General features: G+C 40.1%; 1 protein-coding gene across 5 annotated transcripts in view; it reads left to right on the forward strand.

Annotated features, from left to right (window-relative positions):
• The window catches only part of UQCC1 (ubiquinol-cytochrome c reductase complex assembly factor 1), a 100013-nt gene that overhangs the window by 32335 nt on the left and 45854 nt on the right, over positions 1-21824 (forward strand). For all 5 annotated transcript variants that reach the window (XM_007447777.1, XM_007447776.1, XM_007447778.1 and 2 more), the window contains one exon: positions 959-1016. In XM_007447777.1, the coding sequence (XP_007447839.1) occupies positions 959-1016 (58 nt within the window). The remainder of the gene's footprint in view (positions 1-958; positions 1017-21824) is intronic.

Genomic DNA, 21824 nt, shown 5'->3' on the forward strand with positions numbered 1-21824 from the left:
GGGCTCTAGAGTGCAGGCTCAGTAGTTGTGGTGCACGGGCTTAGTTGCTCCGTGGCATGTGGGATCTTCCCGGACCAGGGCTCGAACCCATGTCCCCTGCATTGGCAGGCGGATTCCTAACCACTGCACCACCAGGGAAGCCCTCTCTTTTTTCTTTATCCTCTTGCTCCAGCTTTTCTCCCTACCGTGTAATAAGGAGGGCATATTCTGTGGGGGGACCCGTCATCCAGCCAGAGGCATCTCTTAGAGATCTGAGAATTGAGACGCTTGGATGTCTAAGCCCTGAGCTGATTTTTGGTTTCTTAAACCAAGGAGAAGCCCTACCAGGTTTGTCATTCCTGGGGGTGATGAACAACCTTTCGTTAGATATTATCTGCTTTCTTATTCAACTGTAGCTCCCTAGAGTCCTGCTTCTTTCTTCTGATCATTTATTTTGATTGAATCATTTAGCATACCCATTGGGTCACCTTAGAGAAAGAAAACAGGAAAGGGAGATGGACAAGAAGAACTTAGATTTCTCAGCAGGGCTCAAGTGAAAAAAAGCCTCTAGTTAAGTGGGGTAGGTAACGTGGTGTCTGCCTAGCTTTCCAGAAGAATTGGAGACCAGGAGGGGAAAATAACATTGAATCAGAGTTGGAAGGAATTATAAAGATCGTCCAGGCCACATTATACAAAGTGAGAAAACTGAGGCTCAGAGAAGAAAAGTGACTTTCCCAAGTCCACACAGCAAGGTGGTAACAGGGCTGTAACTAGAAGCCTGTTTGTCTGACTGCATTCAATGCTCTATCAACCCATGGGCTTGCCTTGTGGTTCCATTGGCCTTCTCTATGATAGCATAATCAGAGAGCACTGTGACTACCATATATTTTAGTTGAACAAATTCCTACCGATATTTCAAATATAGTCCATATGCCTCTTCTAAACCTTCACATATTTATACTTTATTGTTATTTTCTAGGGTGTCAGATGCCTGATACATTCAATTCATGGTTTCTTATAACTCTACTTCATGTCTGGTAAGTGAGCAATTTAAGTGAAGTCACCAAATTTTTTTTTTTTTAAACACTGCTGACTTGTTAAGGTATAGCCTTCAGCAGGGCTGATTATTTGAAATCGCAGTTGTTCAGGCATTAAAAGCTGTTCCTTTCATTTTAATAACTGGTGTCTTGTAGCACATTTTTAAATTAAAGGTCAAAGCATAGTCCCAGAAAGAAACTAATATTTGTAGGATTTTCTCAAAGAACACCTAACCCAGTGAACAATGCTATCAGTATCTGTAAGAGACCCTATGAGCTTGGGTGGAAAGTTCTTTCCCTTCGCTGTTTTAGGAAAGTTCACATTTACGTAAAAGTGGTTTGAATTGTGAGCATCCGTGGTCATTTTCATTGCTGGTCATCAGAAACTTATAACAAATTATAGCACTGACATTTACGCCTGTACCTCTAAAATGTGCATACAGGTTAGATTCATGCCAGTTTTTGTTAAGGAATTTTGGATCTATGCTTATGAAGGCTATGGTTTTGTAGTTTTGTTTTCTTCTGATGACTGGTTTTGACACCAGGGTAATGTTGGCTTATAGAATGAGCTGGGAAGTGTGCTTTCCTCTTTTTTTTCTGGAAGAGTTTGTGTAGATTTGGTATCATTTCTTTAGATATTCAATAGAATTCTCTAGTGATGCCATTAAGCCTGGAGTTTTCTTTGGGGAAAGGTTTTTAGCCACAAATCCAATTTTTAAAATAGAGATAGGACTATTCATGTTATTTATTTATTCTAGTGAGCTTTGGTAGTTTGTATCTTTCAATGAATTTGTCCATTTCATCTGAGTAGTCACATTTATTGGCCTAAAGTTGTTCAAAATATTCCCTTATTATATCCTATTAATATCTTTAGGATATGTAGTGATGTTCCTCTCTTCCCTGATTCCTGATGTTGGTAATTTGTATCTTCTCTGTTTTTCCTTTTTTCCACCCTAGATCAGTTCTACTAAATTTTTGTCAATTTTATTGATATTTTCAGAGAACCAGCTTTGGCCTCTTGATTTTCTGTGTTATTTTTCTGTCTTCAATTTCATTGATTTCTGCTCTTATCTTTATATATCATTCTTTCTGCTTGCTTTTAGGTTTAATTTGCTCTTTCTTTTTTAGTGTCTCACCATTTGTTTAAATGTGGACTTCCAATGCTGATTTACTGCCCATATAAGTATATCTGATTTCCATTTGTTATATGTTCTGTTCTGTTTTCCCCCATATGAACTTTAGACTAAAATCATTGAAAACTTAACATTAGCAAATGAAAAAATCTTAATTGCAATCAAAGACATAATACTTTAATTTATTATAGGTATTTATGCCCATCAGAAACTGAAATATGAATATTATATAGTATTGGATATAGTATATCCTTGGTGACTTTGAACCTTAATAACAAAACAGCTCTGCTAAAATTCTAGGTTGGTTTTTCTTCAGTTGCTATGCCATTCTCTTTGCATATACGTATTTTTTAGTCTGTGTATATTTGAGTAATTTTCTCTGTCATTTTAAGGAAAAATAAGCTTCTACGAGCCTTTTGTTGATGGACTAATTTAATTGTATCCTGAAGGAAATATTTTGAAAGCCCTTAGAAATTCTTCTTCTTTTAGCACTGAGTTGGTCTTCAGACCTACAGTTCAACCCTTACAAGAATTTATTATTCATTTTTAGGTTTTTGTGAAGGCATAATGTACGTACAGTAAAATATACAAATCTTAAGTATACAGCTCAGTGAATAAATTAAAACCACCACCCAGATCAAGATTCTAAGAGAATTCTTAGTGCTTTGGGGAATAGTAAAAGGTTGATCCTTTTACCATATTTTACATTCATTAGAAACTCTTATTTATAAACATAGTGTTCTGTTAATCAGCAAACTATAAAACTAGGGAAAACATAAAAAAAAGTGACCCCCTCCCTTCAGGGAAAAAAAAGACAGAATAGTTAATAGGGCTTCTGAGGAAAGATCAAAGGATGGAGGGTTTTGTTTGTTTGATTTTGGTCAGGAGAATGGGTAATTTTTTTTAATATAAAGGGTTTCAGATTATAAAGAATTAATGTGGATGGTTCTGAATGGTGGTTTAGAGGCTGAAACGTGGTGAAATGGGTTTGAATTAAAGGAGAGAGTTCGTCTAAATATTGGAAAAACCTTTTTGACATTTTGATGCCAAAATCGTAAAATTGTGTGAAGTCTGTGAATGACTAGAGACAGGTTTGGACCCATCCTCCTAGTTGAAAAGCATATAAGATTCTGTGACCTACATCTAATGGCACTAGAACATTCACTTGGTCATGTCTTGAGTTTGGTTTTATTTTCTTTGTCTAGAAGATTAAGATCGCGGCCCTGCGCATGTATACTAGCTGTGTGGAGAAAACTGACTTCGAGGAATTCTTTCGAAGTAAGTTACTATTTTTGATAGTTGTGAAAAGGAAAATGAATCTACTTTTCATTTTTATGATTGTGTCGTGGTAGGATTGGGTTTTTTTTAAGTTACTAGTAAAACAGTTTTTCCTGAACAAAATGTATAATAAAAGCTGCTTATTTTTCTCTTTTAATAGAATAAACAAAGGCCATAAGGACGCTATAAATAAGACATTTTAACAAGTTTGAAAAAAGACCTAAAAATTTGTCCAGTACTTTGACATCATCATTTCCCCTTGTCCACACATGCATCTTTTTACATAAGAGTACTGAGTAAACACATCCTGTTTTACCTTCTGGATGTTTTACTCAGTATTTTTGACATGAACTTCTGCCCAATCATTCCTCTTTTATTTCTAGTTTATAATTGTTTTAGTTAACCCTGGATATGCCTCATGATTTTTCTTCTTTCTGTAGAAGGACTGTTGAGTCAAAAGGCACATATAATTTTATTTTTATCCCATTGATAAATTGCTTTCCAAAAGTGTTTTACTGGTTTATATCATCATCACTAGCAGTTGATTATATCAATACAGTATTCATTTTGTTAATGTAAACTGTTGTAGTTATAAACAAGTCATTTAAAGCAGATACTTATAAAGTCATTGGGAAAGTTTAAGCTGTTTCCAGTTCCACAGATTTTGGAAGGAAATGTGTTCTGTGCACATCTGTGGTAACAGTCATTATCCTCAAAGCAACAAACACTTAACTAAATATACTTGATATTTTTCATGGACAGCCAATAATTATATATAATTACGTTAACAACAATGAAGAAAGAGATGAAGTTTTGATTATTTAATAACTATTTTGTTTTTTATAAATTAAATGCAAGTTTTGTCGATTTTACTATTTCAGCAGATTGGTACAATATTTCATTGGAAACTTAAAATACTGTGCTGAATTGTAATCCTAATTTAGTATCCACCTTCCATTTCTTATTTACTCATAGTCAGGAAAGAAAACTTTCCTCCTTCTTTTTTAATCTCTAACAATTTCTTACTTTAGGAGAAATTAGTCTGAAAGGAGAAAATAATCTTTCTGTACCTGATGAAGAGACTATTAATATTAGAAGCTGGATTTTTCTTAAGTGGTTTCTTGAATCCATGTGCTCAAGTATTTTTCATCAGATCTTTTTAAAACCTCATCCTACACATCTATTTAATATTAAATAGCTCATAAACTTTTTATAATTATTTTGAAAGGATGTTTACTAGCTATCTTTGTTTAGCTAATCCTCATTATTGAAGATTCTTGAATAATGAGACTATTATTACATATTTAAGTTAATATATCATGCTTCAATTTATAATCTGTTGTAAACTACTTATAAAAATAAAAGTTTATTAAAATTATTAACTATTATATTTTAATAATTCACACTTACATGGTATGCTTTTACTTTTGTCTCATTTAGGAATTACAAAACATGTGAGACCAGAAGGGCTTGTATTCTTATTTTCATTTTTCTTTTGTTTTCATAAACAATTGAAACTTATAAAAAGGCTAAGTGATTTGCCCAAGGTTGCTTAGTCAAGCCTTGATCCTGTGTCATCTGGCTGAAAATCCAGGAATTTTTCTGCTATAACATATTGCCGGTGAATGAAAATAACTGCAAAATAGAAATTGTAATCCATTTTAATATTTTTGTTTTATAATTTTTTGTATTTTGCAGTTTTTTTTTTTTTTACTTTTTACTTTTTAAAATTTTTATTTATTATTTATTTTTATTTTTGGCTGCGTTGGGTCTTCGTTGCTGCACACGGGCTTTCTCTAGCTGCGGCGAGTGGGGGCTACTCTTCGTTGCGGCGCGCAGGCTTCTCATTGCGGTGGCTTCTCGTTGTGGAGCACAGGCTGTAGGTGCGCGGGCTTCAGTAGTTGTGGCACGCAGGCTCAGTAGTTGTGGCATGTGAGCTCTAGAGCGCAGGCTCAGTAGTTATGGCGTACGGGCTTAGTTGCTCCGTGGCATGTGGGATCTTCCCGGACCAGGGCTCAAACCTGTGTCCCCTGCATTGGCAGGCGGATTCTTAACCACTGCGCCACCAGGGAAGCCCTATTTTATAGTTTTTAAATGAGACCTACCTCTGTGAGATGTTCTGTTAGTATTGTGAACTGATGTTTATGTATATTAGAGTGTGTACATCTCAGTGAGCTTTGTCCTAGCCTTGCCCTTTGAAGTAGTTATCTGATGTCACATTTTTCAGTGACACCACTCTTACTTCAGGTTTTCTAAGACTCACTTTAAGAATTACCTTTTAGACCTATATCATGTTCCTTTGTATTATGCTCCGTTGTGGTCCATCTTTGTCATTTGTGGTTAGATTAAATTTCAGAATCAAACCAAAGTGGTTCCAAACTGTGGCCAGTGAATAAAAAAGGGAGCAAGTCTGAAAAGTACCATTTAGAGGCAGATAAAGAATATCTATAAAATAATGGGACTGACTTCCTTGCATCTTGGATTCTAAAGAGTAGGCCAGACAGGTTTGGGGTAAAAGAAGAGAATGTGTATAGATATATTGCTTTCTAAGATTACATCTTTAAAGTGGCTATTGCTCCCTTGGATTTTTGGTATTTTAGGGCTTGACTTTTAGAGTCCTGAGAATTCAGTAGCTTTTTAAAAGGATAGAGAGTCCCAGGTAGCTGGCCAGTGTCATTTTCACTCTTCCAACAAAAGTGGGACCAGTTATATTTCATGAAGATTGAGTTTCTTTACTCAGTAAACAATATGCCTATCAGCCTCTTGGACAGGCCCTCACAAAATGCCGAAGATAGATACTCTGTCATCTCAGAGCCAAAATGTTCAGACGTCTTGATCCAGAGACCTAGATATTGGGGATTCTGACTGGTGAGATACCTTAAGAGCCAACTCTTGTTTCCAAGATGTTCTGATGATGTCATTGTGGCATAAATGAGTGTACCCTCTGTGAGCACACAGTGTTTGCTAACTGGTCTTTTGGAGATCATTTCTGTTATAAAGAGCACTTAGGGGCAGAGGTGTCCAGCCAGTCAATAAAGCTTGTGTTTAATACCACACTGTTGTCTGCAGACTGCTTTGTTTTTAGCCCTTAAGAGTTCATACCTTGGAGAGGAGGCTCCTTAGTGAATAAATTTTGAGTTAATAAAATTGAGGTTCTACCTTTCTTTCTGCTACTAATACTCAGCTATCAAATATATCAATTTTGTGTAAGTATATGATAAATATATTTTTTAGAGCTTGAAGAAAAAAAAGATTGAGGTTCATCATTTTATTGATGCAGTCTTAAATAGTGAGTTTTTTCAAAGATAATTTAAACCCTAGTGTTTAAACAATTCACTAAAAATCAATAGTGAATATTTATTGAGTACCTATTAAATACTAACTACTTTGTTAAACGTTCTACAGGCCTTATCTCGTTTAATCCTCACAAGAATCCTGTAAGGTAGGTTCTCTTGTTTTCCCATTTTTACAGAGAAGAAAACTGAGGCACTGAGAGGTAAAGTAACTTTACCCAGAGTCGTATACCAAGTAAGAGGTAGAGTTAAGGTGTTTTTTTTGTTTGTTTGTTTGTTTTTGCGGTACGCAGGCCTCTCACTGTTGTGGCCTCTCCCGTTGCGGAGCACAGGCTCTGGACGCGCAGGCTCAGCGGCCATGGCTCACGGGCCCAGCCACTCCGCGGCACGTGGGATCCTCTCAGACCGGGGCACGAACCCATGTCCCCTGCATCAGCAGGCGGACTCTCAACCACTGCACCACCAGGGAAGCCCTAGAGTTAAGGTTTTGAATCAGGATATCTGACCCTGGTGTCTGCGTTAAACAAACAACTATGTTAATACTGCTGCCCCATAATAGTAATGAATTATTTAATTTTATCCAACTTGATGTTGAGGAGGAAAGTACCTAACTTCAGAAAATAGTGCACTGAGTGTATACTGGAGCAAGAGTGTGATCATGGCAAGACCCTATAGCAGGTTTTAACTTTGAAGTGTTGAAAGACATTTCATGAAGCTAAAGAGTCTGCTGTGTTGTTGAGTTGCTCACAAACTTTCAGCGGTCTTGTTTTTTAGGGCTTTACCCTGTGGGTTTCTGTTCTGACCCCAGTGGGTACAGGGAGTCAGTCATATGCCAGCTCTTTTCCCATCCTCAGCCCTGAGCTGACCCCCAGAGGGAAAACTGTGACCCATGTCCAGTTGCTGGCCTGTCTGTCTGTCTGTGCTTTCCAGCCGAAGAACTGATTCCCTCTTTGAGAAAATTGGAAAGGCTCCTGGAGGCTGCTGAGAAGCTTTGATGTAGAGGTAGCAACTGAACAGATTGTCCTTTAGAAGCAGCCAAATTTCATTTTCCAGATTGAAAGACAGACTTCCAAGAAAACTTTTCTTTTTAATGTTTTGTTCTAGCATCCAAAAAAGACCCAACTTTAGATCCGGGCTTGAGAGTTTCTCATGGCTATTCTTGTTCTAGGTGGAGGGTGGTTGGCCCACTCTCAGATGGCATGTGTCTTAATAGCTGGATGGCTAGCCAGGCTAGCCTTCACCTCCCTCCTGCTGGGCTCCAAGAGGAAGTCCACTTGACAGCTGCTGGGCACCTCCCAGTAAGCTCACCAGCGTATTTTGGTGTCAGTTTGTGACAGACCTGGACTGAAATCCCAGCCCAGCCACTAGCTTGTTAGTATTGTGGCTGCCTGCAAGTTACTTAGCCTTTTCGAGCCCTGTTTCTTTATCTCTAGAATGAGGCTTATAATGCCTTCCTTCAGGGTTAAAGTGAGGATTAAGTGAGATAATGTATTGGCATGACTAACGGTGGACCTGACAGGAAGTATGGACCCTTAGTGAATGTTAGTTTCTGATACTAGTATTAGAGAGGCAGTTAGCGATTAAGCCAACAGTGTATGGAATCAAGCAGATCTGAATTTGATCCCAGATGTCTCATTTCATAGCTGTGTGACCTTGGGCAATTGTCATGATCTCTCTAAGTCAGTTTTCTCACCTGTCAAATGCGGATAATATCAATACCCACCTCTTAGGAATGTTAGGAGGAATCATTGAACTAATGCTTGTAAGGTACCTATTATTTCTGACGCATAGTAAGCACACAATGAATTACAGCTCTTTATTATTATTGGCGTTGTTAGTGTACCTCACAGGGGTCCTGCTCTGTGTTTTCTATCTTAGTGGCCCCTATTTGTTATCATTTAGTACATTGTATACTTCGTTTGCTGAAAGGCAGAAGATACTGCTTCCTTCTTGAGTCATTACTCCAAAGGAAAGATTCTACTCTAAGGGCCCAAGTTTCCCACTCATTCTCTTATTTATTTATATAAATTTATTTGTTTTTATTTATTTTTGGCTGCGTTGGGTTTTCATTGCTGCACGTGGGCTTTCTCTAGTTGCGGTGAGCGGGGGCTACTCTTCATTGTGGTGCGCGGGCTTCTCATTGCGGTGGCTTCTCTTGTTGTGGAGCACGGGCTCTAGGCTCGCAGGCTTCAGTAGTTGCGGCACGCGGGCCCAGTAGTTGTGGCTCGCGGGCTCTAGAGTGCAGGCTCAGTAGTTGTGGTGCACGGGCTTAGTTGCTCCGTGGCATGTGGGATCTTCCCGGACCAGGGCTCGAACCCATGTCCCCTGCATTGGCAGGCGGATTCCTAACCACTGCACCACCAGGGAAGCCCTCTCTTTTTTCTTTATCCTCTTGCTCCAGCTTTTCTCCCTACCGTGTAATAAGGAGGGCATATTCTGTGGGGGGACCCGTCATCCAGCCAGAGGCATCTCTTAGAGATCTGAGAATTGAGACGCTTGGATGTCTAAGCCCTGAGCTGATTTTTGGTTTCTTAAACCAAGGAGAAGCCCTACCAGGTTTGTCATTCCTGGGGGTGATGAACAACCTTTCGTTAGATATTATCTGCTTTCTTATTCAACTGTAGCTCCCTAGAGTCCTGCTTCTTTCTTCTGATCATTTATTTTGATTGAATCATTTAGCATACCCATTGGGTCACCTTAGAGAAAGAAAACAGGAAAGGGAGATGGACAAGAAGAACTTAGATTTCTCAGCAGGGCTCAAGTGAAAAAAAGCCTCTAGTTAAGTGGGGTAGGTAACGTGGTGTCTGCCTAGCTTTCCAGAAGAATTGGAGACCAGGAGGGGAAAATAACATTGAATCAGAGTTGGAAGGAATTATAAAGATCGTCCAGGCCACATTATACAAAGTGAGAAAACTGAGGCTCAGAGAAGAAAAGTGACTTTCCCAAGTCCACACAGCAAGGTGGTAACAGGGCTGTAACTAGAAGCCTGTTTGTCTGACTGCATTCAATGCTCTATCAACCCATGGGCTTGCCTTGTGGTTCCATTGGCCTTCTCTATGATAGCATAATCAGAGAGCACTGTGACTACCATATATTTTAGTTGAACAAATTCCTACCGATATTTCAAATATAGTCCATATGCCTCTTCTAAACCTTCACATATTTATACTTTATTGTTATTTTCTAGGGTGTCAGATGCCTGATACATTCAATTCATGGTTTCTTATAACTCTACTTCATGTCTGGTAAGTGAGCAATTTAAGTGAAGTCACCAAATTTTTTTTTTTTTAAACACTGCTGACTTGTTAAGGTATAGCCTTCAGCAGGGCTGATTATTTGAAATCGCAGTTGTTCAGGCATTAAAAGCTGTTCCTTTCATTTTAATAACTGGTGTCTTGTAGCACATTTTTAAATTAAAGGTCAAAGCATAGTCCCAGAAAGAAACTAATATTTGTAGGATTTTCTCAAAGAACACCTAACCCAGTGAACAATGCTATCAGTATCTGTAAGAGACCCTATGAGCTTGGGTGGAAAGTTCTTTCCCTTCGCTGTTTTAGGAAAGTTCACATTTACGTAAAAGTGGTTTGAATTGTGAGCATCCGTGGTCATTTTCATTGCTGGTCATCAGAAACTTATAACAAATTATAGCACTGACATTTACGCCTGTACCTCTAAAATGTGCATACAGGTTAGATTCATGCCAGTTTTGTTGCATGTAAAAATATTTAACACCTTAAACAGTATGTTTTTTCTTCAGCTGCAAATTAAGTAGCCAAAAAAATCAATTTTTCATCTAATGTTACACAGCATTAAAGGTCAGAAGGATATAGGAGAGACGTTGAAGTGGGGGCTGGGGACTATTTATTGAACTGCCAGATCTTGGGAAAGTAAATTCTGGAGAACTAAGTTTACTACTTTGACCATAGTGAGTATCTGAGGAACATGGGGAATGGTTGCCCTGTGTCAAAAGGACCCTTGTTTGAGACTGCCTTCAGCTGAGCTTTGCATCACAGGACTGACTGCTATATAAAGACTTTTTGGTTTTGATCACCTCTGAAATATTTCTTCTGAACTCACATAGTCAGTGAGATTGGCTAAGGAGCCTAAGGTGGCAGTTCATGTTGTTTTTTCCTAAGCCCGTAGTTTATTGAGTGTACACTGTGTCCTGGGCAGTTAGTAAGCTATGTCAGGAGGCTCACAGTCTAGTGAGGGAGATAAGACATATATAATAGTCAGTTATAAATTGGACTGGCTAAGTTCTATAATAAATCTGAGTAAGTAGTGCCTGTAGGATCACAGAGGAAGCTGCAACTATCAAAACCCTTGAAATGTGCCATGTCTTTTAGTCAGGCAGCTAAGAAGGCCAACCACCTTCTGTCTGAATGGTGAAGGTTAGGAAAAGGTTCAGGGAGGGCAGCTGGATGTACTGAGAGGAAAACTACTTTTTCAAGAGGAGAGGATTGCAGAGGTGGCCCTGTGGAATTACTCACTGGAAAGGTGGGAGGGTTGAGAGGAGGCTAGGCTGTTCCCAGAGGAGCTCAAAGATAATATTCAGAGTCAGAATGAAAGACTCTTTATTGCCCAATAGCCAGAGGTATCAGAGTGTTAGCAGGAGTGGATGGCAAAATAAAAAATATAATCCTTGTGACCACATCCCAAGGTCAATACCTGACTACTAGCAGCTGGGAGAACCTTGAAACTACTTGTAGTTCTTTCCAGTTAGCCACCATTTCCAAATGTGCCTGCTGAGGCTTCCTTGCTGAGGTTGGTTTAATTTCTCAGAGGAGTGGGGAGTACCACCACCAGTTAAGTAGGGGGAGGGAGGCCTGTCTATGCTTGGTGTCCCCTCCATCCTTCCTCCTTGGTTCTCATGATCTACGGGCTTCGGTGGGATGAATCAGCAAACTCTTATTGTGTTAAGGACTGGGGGGCACTGGAGAGTAGCATATGACATGGTGTGCACCTTCAAGAAACTTAGTCGAGTGGAAAACAGGCACAGTACAATTGCCTGTAATGGATGACAGTGAAAGAAGTGTTGTGCCCAGGGCATAAGCAGATACTGTGGAAGGACAAGGAGGTGTGACTAAATCCAAATTTGGTGGATGAGGGAGTATGTATTGGATAAAGAGTTGCTCTGTGGTAGAGGTGACATTTGAGATGTACCATGAAGGGTGAGTAGAATTTCTGTCAGAGAAAAGGGCATTTGAGTTGAGGGAATTATTAGGAGCAAAACATAGAACATGTACAAGAACATGGAGTATTTGAGGGCAGCCAAGTTGTCTGAGGCACTCAGGGCTGGTTTGTGGAGGAATGTAGTGGAAAGGGTCACCAGGAAGTTACTTTAGTGTCCAATTGTGCTATGATCCTCCAAGAAGAATTGGGGAAACTCTCTTCCAGGGGATAGGATTCTTAGAGGGAATAAGGGATCCACCCCGAGTCTGCAGAAAAGCTATGCTCTTCTAAGTCCTGTTTTCTTAGCCTGAAGCTCCAGGAGGGTAACTGAGGGATCACCAAATCCAGTATTACAGGGCTCAGTGGACTTGCTAGGGATGTGCAGGGTTGAAATACCTCCTGTGGGTGGTAGTGTGAGGGAGAGGTGGGGAGGCTTAGAAAGCAGTCATAAAAATAGAATCCCCCCGCCTAGTGGAAAAAAAAAAAAACCCCACAAAACTAGAATACCCTGGCAGTGGACTTTACAGAAAGCTTGCTTAGGTTCCCAAGGGTGATGACTCCCTTTTGGCTCGCAGAATAGAGACAGGATTTCTCATATCCTGTTAGTTCCCTGGAAGAGGTGTTGATGTTTCCCTTATCCTGTCTGCTTTCTCTGGTTCCCAAGTTTTTATGTGTATTGGAATTTAGGACTGGGACCCCCTCCAGTTCCTAGAAGGCCCTTATCAGTTGTGTACTCTTGTGAGCTTGCAGCTTCGGTGACTATGTGTCCTTTGTCTTTGCTGAACAAGATTAGTATTCACCGTGGCTACTGAAAAAATGCTGAGAGAGGTTGCTCTGTGGGGTTTCCAGCATTCCCGTGTGGACTTGATAAAAGCCAGGCTCCTCCTTTGTTCCCTGTCTGGGACAGTGGCATTGTGATCCATTCAGGTACCCACACCAGAAACCTGGGAAGCCTCCTTGACTTTTCCCTCACTCCCTTCATCTGGTCAGGCACCAGTTTCACCATCTGAAACTTTTTTGACTATGACCCATAGTAACAAATGCATTTTACCTTGCAATCCAGAACACACACATGTATCTGACACAAAAGTTTTATAAAACTTATCCTTACAATGTCAGATGATCTCTGATATTTTCTACTCCATTTGAATTCATTTAAAACAGAAATTCAAGATGTCACCCACTAAATTGATTTCACTGGGTTACAAGTAACAGTACCTGAAAACTGGTGTTTGGCCTCCAGCTTCCCTCTTCCTGTGCCATTGGTCTTCTCAATACAAATTGGATTAGTATACACACACACACACACACACACTCTCTCTCTCTCTCTCTCTCTCTCTCTCTCTCTCTCTCTCTCTCTCTCTCTCTCTCTCTCTCTCTCTCCCCTTAATATTCTCCATTGTTCTCAGGATAAAGTATGTTTCCTAGCATGGCATTCATATCCCACCAAATATGTCACCTTTACCACTCTTGTCTGGTGCCGTTCTAGGTACTACTACCACCATCACTCCCTCCTCTGCAAGAAAAAATTAAACTATGTAATAGCAATTTCAGGTCTTCTGCACAAAGCTTTCTTCTGCCCAGAAAGTCCTTCTCCTTCCTCTCCACCTGACAAACGCCTATTTTTTGTTCAATATCCAACTCAGATATCTCTGCTTTGAAGCCTTCCCTTCCCTCTGAAGGCAGAGTTAGTTCCTCTTCTGAGTTCCTTTAATATTTTGGATACCTCTCTTATAGCACTCATCACATAACATTTTTATATTTTATCGTATATGTATCAATCTTCCTTGTGGATGGTGAATTTATTGAGGCCAAGAATTATATTTATTTTCCTTTTGGAGAGATATGAAAATGAGGTATTTCTTCGGCTCAATAAATGTTGATTAAATAGTTTATGGCCTCAGATCTGACTTGGCTCCTATGGCAATTGGAAGGTTTGGGGCCACTGCCTGTTAGTGGCAAAAGCTCTGCCCCTACTTAAGTTTCCCTGGGGGGTGAGATATACATAGGTAGAATTTATGTTGGTGTTCTAAGTATTAATAGATTTGCAGAGACCCCCATTTTAAAATTTGTCATGGAACACTAGTACGTTATAGATACAGAAATTAATTTTGGAAAATGGAATGGAACAAATAAAATTAGAATATGCCTATGATGGAGGTAGAGTGGAGAGGAAAATGCAGTTTTTATTTTTAAAAATTATTTTAAAGTCAGGTATATCATAAATATAATAACTACTGGGTCCCTTACAGTACTACTTTAAAAATTATTTACTTATATTATCTCACACATTCTTATAACTGCTTTATTCCTGTTTACATGAGAGATCAAAGATTGAGAGCCGTCGGAGAGCTTGGCCACAGAGCTAGTTAGTGCATGGTAGAGAGGAAGTTCCAGTATGGGTCTGGCTAACTTCGAGTTGCTTTAAGTTGCTTTCCTCATTGGTAACTAAAACTACTGACGTATCTAATTAAATAATTACTTATTAACACGAATAATATTTAATATTAGTAATACTATTTATTACTTAGTTAAGTACCTGCTTATTCTTAAACATAAATCCATAAAATTACAGCATTCGTTTTCTAATTGAACCTACGGTATGCAGCAGATTTGTTCCCTGCCCTCATAGGGCTGAGGGTGTGGGAGAAAAACCTGAAAGAAATCATGTATAAAATACAACTGGGATGGGTGCTGTGAGAGTAAGTGACAGGGCTCTGTGGGGGAAGAGGGATACATAACTTAGTTGAGGGGGTGTGGCTCACTCAGGGAGGGCTTCACTGAAGAGATGACATTTAAACTGACCCCTGAATAATGAGTAGAAGTTAGCAAGTCAAAGAGTGGATGAAAAAGCATTGCAGGCAGTGGGGCCTCATGGCTTTCCATCTTTTTACCAGCAGAGCCCTTTTTACAGATGATCTTTTATGCTCAGCCACAGTGTATGAATAGATAAAAGGATTGCTAGTTGGGTTGAAGAAGTGGGAATGACCTGCTCACTTCAGGTCTTCCCAACACGCCCACTGGTAAGGGACCCTTACGTAGCTCCCTGGAAACTCAGAGCACAGTTTAAAAACCGCAGATCTAGTCCAGCTCCCTCATTTTACAAACGGGGAGATGATCTTGGCAATTTTAAAGGATTTTTCACAGGCCTCTTTATCAGTAATGGAGGATCCGAGACCCAAATCCAAAACTGACTCTGCGAACTGCTCCTTCTGCAACACTTTGCTTCCTGCGTGCGTGTCCCCTTTTGGTGGTTGTGGGATGGGAGTCTGTGGCCCTGAATTTGAACTGCATACCACCGACCAGCAACTGTATGAAACTGTGTTTCTTAGCACTCACTGTCTGTGTCCTGGGAGAGGCAACAAGTAAACCTGAAAATAGTACAGGGTGCCAACCAAGGGCCGTGTTTGATAAGCAGACATACAGATCTTATGGAGCACAGGGAAGGGAGGCAGCCTGGGGATAGTCAAAGAAAGCAGTTGCATTGGTCCTCTGGGGTCTAGAACTAGAGGACATGGGGTCTTGAGGAGTTATTAGGAGAGGAAGAATTAATTGTAAACTACTTTTTAAGATGTCCCAAGTGAGAAAGAAAGATGAGAGGATGATCACTAGAGGAAGAAACAGGATGGAGGGGGGAAGCATTTTGTCATTTGTTTTTTGTTTTAAGATGGGGAAACACTAGAACATTTTTATAAGCCTAAGGGAAGAAGCCTCTGGGAATGAAGAGAAAGAAGTAAAGTGTGGAGGCGGAAGGGGTTGGAAAACAGACTGGGTCCAGTCTCAGTCCAGCCAGAGAACTGCCCTGTAGACACTCCTGGCCTTTTCAAGAGGGCTCTTTAACACCACCACAGCAGTTCTGATGTAGCTGTAGGGCTTTCGAGCTCATGCTGGATTCCAGCAGCTCCAGACCTGCTGTATATGGTGAGTCCGGGCCATGTGCACATCCTCTCTCTGCCTCCTCCAGCCAGAGTCACTCTCTTTAAACCATACACACACGTAGCTTTTTTCCCAAACCAAAGGCCTATGCAGCATCATTTTACCAACATTGCACAACCTAAGAGCACTGGTACGTACTCCCCAGGAGCTTGTTCGTTATATTGGATCTGACAGGCAGGCCACAGGCCAGGTGTAGCTCTTGGAGGAGGCTCTCTGTCAGGTGAGATGGCTTAGGGAAGTGCCTTGCCCCGCTTGTCTGTTTGCCCACAGACTGTCCTGTGGCCCCCATGCTCCCCACATGAAGGGTAGGCTTGGTGGGGAGGGAGTTTAGGAAACCAGGTGGAGATAGCCATGCACACAGCCCCAGGAAAGGGTCAGCGTGCCAGCTCACAAATAAATAAACTCATTCATTAGCACACTGCTGAGACTTGAGTGTGGCCATGTCAGCTCTGCTTTCTTGGCCCCAGCCGGTGGCGGAGTAAGGGAAACAAGCTACATGAGTGTCCCTTTGGGATTCCTTCATAGCAGCCAGAGTGACAAACCTGCCCAAGTGCCCACTAGTCTTCACTGAATTCAAAATCAGATCCTCTCTGAGCGGCTTATAAACTACCATGAGGGAGAAACAAGGCCAAGACACAACTGGCATTGTCAGAAAGCCCAAACAGAGCAAGTGAGACAGGATGCTGAGAGCTGCCAGGACATGGCAGGAGGTCAGAGTCAGGAATAACAAGAATTCTTCCCTCCCAGGTTTAGGCAGAGAGGAGCAAAGCGTGGCTGGGAAACTCTCCTTCCTTTGAACTCTGCAGGCAGTGTTGTTGTCTTCCTCTGAGTCTGACCTAGCAGGAAGAGGCCCTTGGAGCTGTGCTGTCACAGGATGGGGGAGCAGTCAATACTGACACTGCCCTGGGAGGCACTGTGGCTTGAGGGAGAGAGGGAGAGCCCAGGCTTCACTCCAGCTCCCCTCTCCTTCACTGAGCAACCTTTAGGTACTTAACCTCCTCAGAGTGTCAGTTTTCTTTCCTGTGAAATGGGGACAGTTATATTTAGATGGTGATGTACGTTGAAAGAGATGGTGAATGAAAATGCATCTTACAGTGACAAGTCTCATATTAGAGTACTTAATAGATGGTAATAATCATTATTACTGTTTGCCATAAGGCAAAATTTAAATCTTAGCCCTTTATATTTTGAGACTCCTAGTGAATGAATCTTTCTTCCCTTTCACCCTGTCTTTTAGATATTAGAGAACCATCAGACTAGAGTTTGAACACTCCTTTTTTTCTTTACTTTGCTAACTGGGTTATTTGCTTTCCTTATATGTAAAAGAGATCAGTATTATTTATGAGGCACTGGAATCACTGAGAGACAAGGATAGTACTGTGAAGCGCAAAACCTCAATAATAAATTGTGGGTTAAGAACATCATCAGACTCGGGAGGGGCAACTGGAATTGCTCCTAAACAGAGGGTAGTTGATGCATAGATTAAGTCTATACTCGTAGTAGGTACTAAGTAGATACTTGTTTAATGAATGATTAAATTAATTATTTAATACAAGAATTTAAAAATTACTAGATTGTCTCTTTCTAAAAAGACTAAAAAATAGACTTTATTTTTTAGAGCAGTTTTAGGTTTGAGTGGAATATTGTCTCTTTTTAAAGTTTCTTTTGCATTCTTAAGGGCAATTTTTTTTTTTTTTTTTTTTTTACGCGGGCCTCTCACTGTTGTGGCCTCTCCCGTTGCGGAGCACAGGCTCCGGACACGCAGGTTCAGCGGCCATGGCTCACGGGCCCAGCCACTCTGCGGCACGTGGGATCTTCCTAGACCGGGGCACGAACCCGTGTCCCCTGCATTGGCAGGCAGACTCTCAACCACTGTGCCACCAGGGAAGCCCAAGGGCAATTTTTATTATGTTTTAGCATTGAAGTCTCCCCTCTCCCCCTTCCTCTTCCCCCCCAGAACAGCTCTGAAATTATGAAGTTTAATCAGTAGCAAAATGTAATTTGACCCCTCAACATTTAATTTAAGCATTTATTATGAGGAATGCATCCATGATGTAAATTGAAGTAAAGCTGTCCTGATCTTTTATTTAAACCTAGTATTCTCAATTGTGGAATAGTTTACTTAATGGCTCAAATATTATTGTATGGTCAGAGCCTGTGACACGTGTTGGCTTTGTTTTGTAGGGGGTACCAGGACCATCAAATCTTTTTTGTTTACCACTTTGAACTTGTTTTACTCATTTTCTTTTCACTTTCCAACATACTTTAACATATTCTGGACCATTCAGGAGGTCCTGATAACTCTTTTTCTAAAAAAAAAAAAAAAAAATTATTTATTTTTTTGACTGTGCTGGGTCTTAGTTGCTGCATGCCGGATCTAGTTCCCTGACCAGGGATCGAACCCGGGCCCCATGCATTCAGAGCACAGAGTCTTAACCACTGGACCACCAGGGAAGTCTCAGTTCTGATAACTCTCAACTGTATTTTGCCAGGCTGCCTTCTTTGAGTTGTACTCGTACCTGTAGCCTCCATGTTGAACTGCTGTTGTGTTTGTTTTAAATACATTTTTAGGTTCTTTCCTTTTAGTCTGCCAGCAGTTACTTTTTGCTGTTGTAGGGTGTTTGCCTCAGGTTAGCGAGTCTTTTCCCTTCTGGTATTTTATTTCTAATATGATGCTAGTTTTGAAACTTAAATTATTGCCCTTGTGAGGATTAAATGAAAAACAAAGTAAATGGATTCTGGAAGGTTCGTTCTAGTCATTAAAAGAGGCAGAAAAACAGTCTAACTCTGGGATCAGATTATCAGGGTTCAGATCTCAGCTTTGACACTTAACAAGTTTTGTAACTCTGGTCACGTTACTTCTGTAAGACTCAGTTTCCTCAACTATAAGGTGGGGACAGTAAGAATACCAACCTCCTATAGTTGTTGTAAGGATTAAATGAAATAATGTATCTGAATCACTTAGCACAGTGCCTGGCACATAGTTGTGTTAGCTGTTGATTACAGCATTTGTCCATTTTTGCTATTAAAGGGTTTTTTTTTGCTTTCTTCCTATTTCTTAGTCTTATTAGAATAGGAAAAAATTGCCAGATAAGCTGAATTCAGCCTGGATCAGATGTTACCCTAACAACTGCTAAATAAATTACTACAACTCTATTATCCTAAAAAAGGGTTTCACTGGGGTGACTGTAGTATCTGTGGATGAAACACAGAGTTGGAGTTGAGATTTCTTCACCACCATCCTTCTGTAACAGATTGTTTTTTCAACATAGGAAAAGTGTGTGTAGAATGCTACCATTGTGGAAAATGGGGAGAAAAGGGAAGCTACTATTTATGTAAAAAGAGTACATATACACTAAGTTGGTATATATGTAGATTACATGTGGAAGGTTTCCTAAGAAGCTGCTAACTGTGGTTGCCTTAGGGAGAGGAACCTGGTGATTGGGAGATGTGGGTAGGAAGGGGACTTAACGTTTTTTTAACATGTGCATGTATTATCTATTCAAAACATTTACTAAACAAAGAAAGGAGTAGACTGAACTTGTAGGCTTCAAGGTTAGGTACCCTAAGAATTGACCTTCAGCTTGATCTGGACATTCCAGGCAGCTGACTGTCTAAGATGTGGGCCCCAGCCTCCAGCTATGCTTTTTCCTTGAAGAGGACAAACACAAAAGTTCTTCACAACAAGATGACTTTTCTGTCCTTAACTACCTAGAGAATTTGATTCACAAATTCAGGACAAAAATAAGTTGAGCCTTTAGTTAGCTGAGTTTGGTGATGGTGGATGAACGGGCAGCCCTGTGGGTCAAAATCTTATTTTCCCAGTAGAACTCATGGTTATCTTCACTACACTTCCTGTTGATGAGAAGACTGATTGTTTTGATTTTGTAACTTTAACTATGTGAGATGAAATTTACTGTAGAACTTTATATTTGGTAGTGTTTTCAAATTGTCATCAGTTGTCTACAGAACTAATTAGGTACACGGTGTTTTAGGAATAATTAGAATTTGCCCTTCTTTCATTTATCAGGCTTGAATCTATATTTTTTAAACTCTTAGTATCAGCAAAATTAGGTGCAGGTTGCAGCAAACTTTGCTGTTGCATTTCTCTCAAAAGGTAGATGCACACTTAATTTAAATTTCTGGATCAGACAATTGTAAATACCATAGTTCTACTGAAGTAAATATTCACCAAATTTGTCATTTTTCAGCCTTGGAAAGAAAGGGTTTCCAGCTGGGAAGAAAGAAAGGGTTAACTTCTGAGAGACTTATCTGTTCTTAAAGCCAATGTCTTAATACACCCCTAATCTTATTACACTCCTTCTTCCTGAAAAACATTCAGTGGCTCTCCTTTGTCTACTGAGTGAAGTCCAGACTTTTCAGCATGACATTTAAAAGCCCTTCATGACCTTTCTGGCATATTTTTCTGTTTCCTATACTTCCCTTCCACAAAATCTAGGTATTGTCCCTGTCCATGTGCTGAGCTTTCCATGGCCCTGTCTTTGCTCATAATGTTCCATCTGCTGAAAATTCTCTTTATCTTTTATCTGTCCACCTGCAGCTCACCTTTCCAAGCCCCAGGTACAATGTTTCATTTTCCGTGAAGTTTTCCCTGATCCCACTCAGCCAAGAGTAATCCTCTCAAACTCCATTGCACTTTGTGTTCCTCTCGGGACACTTACTGCATTCTCTCTTAGGGCTCTTGTCTCCCCTAAGGAGACTAACTGCTCCTTGGAAGCTGGGCTCTTGTTAACCATCACGCTAATCTCCACACAGTAGGAACTCAGTTTATGTCCATTGAGTGAATTAAGTGTCAGTCAGCATCTTGAAAGTATCTTCAATTTGCTTTACCTTTTCAACCCAGATAACCATTTGACTGTAAGGGCTATAAAACAAACTGCTCTGAAACAAAAAACACTTCACTCCATGTTGATGTAGTTAGTAAGTTTATGTTATGAGAAAATCTGTGCCTTTTAAACCTCAGAGGGCAGGTGTATTAACAAACTACAGAATTTTCATATAAATGAAGAATTCCATTACCTCACTACTGCTGTTGATGAATTGGCCTCTGACGACACTTAAGCATCAAAATACACGCGTCTTTTCAGGTGGAGAGGCTGACTTTGGTTAACTTTAAGAAAAATGTTATGAAAAAGGACTGTTGAACTTTCCCCAGTTTGTTTCTGCCTTGGAATATGCTCTATATCATATAAAGTGGCCAAGTCTTTTTCCGTGACCTGTTTTTATTGTCACAAAGTGTTATTTCTTAGGCACTAACTGGGTTCAGAGGTTACAAATTTAGAATCACAGCATCAGCAAATCCCGAGGTTGGAAGGGACTTTAGAGATCGCGTAGTCAGCCTTCCATCAGATAGACAGCCAAGTTGCAAATTCTCTACTTTTTGAGGTCATCCATTACATTATTCAAATCTTCAGAAACTCCCCTATTAGAAAGTTTTTACTTTCAGCATTCAATGTTGAGTAGTTTTTCTCCCTCTGTGACCCACCCATTAGTTCTGATTCTACCTTTTGGATAAAGAGTCTAATCACTCTTCTGCAATATTTAAGGCAACTGTCCTTTTTTTCTCCAGGTTAAATATCTTCTGATCTTACAACTCTTCCTCTTGTCTCTTAAAATATAATGTTCAAAACTGTCGACAGTATTCTAAGTAGAGTCTGACGTGTGCTGAATAGAACAAAAATCTCACTTTGTACATGAAGATATTATATTTGCATTACTGTTTCTAAAATCACATTAATTTGGGGGGCAACCATATCATCTTCTTGACTCCCCTTCAGTGTACACTGTCAACGTAAGCCTGTAAGGCTTTTTAACACATAGGTGGGCATGACTCACCAATTCTGTACCTCTACAGCTGTTCTTTTAGACCCAAGTGCAGGGTCTAGATTTATCCCTGTTAGATTTAGCCCATTGAAACAGTCTGTTGAAGTATTTTTGGTTCATGGTTGGGTTATCCAACATATTTGTCTTCCTGC

The sequence above is a fragment of the Lipotes vexillifer genome, unplaced genomic scaffold (genome assembly GCF_000442215.2).
Source record: "Lipotes vexillifer unplaced genomic scaffold, Lipotes_vexillifer_v1.1 scaffold397, whole genome shotgun sequence".
Lineage (NCBI taxonomy): Eukaryota > Metazoa > Chordata > Mammalia > Artiodactyla > Lipotidae > Lipotes > Lipotes vexillifer.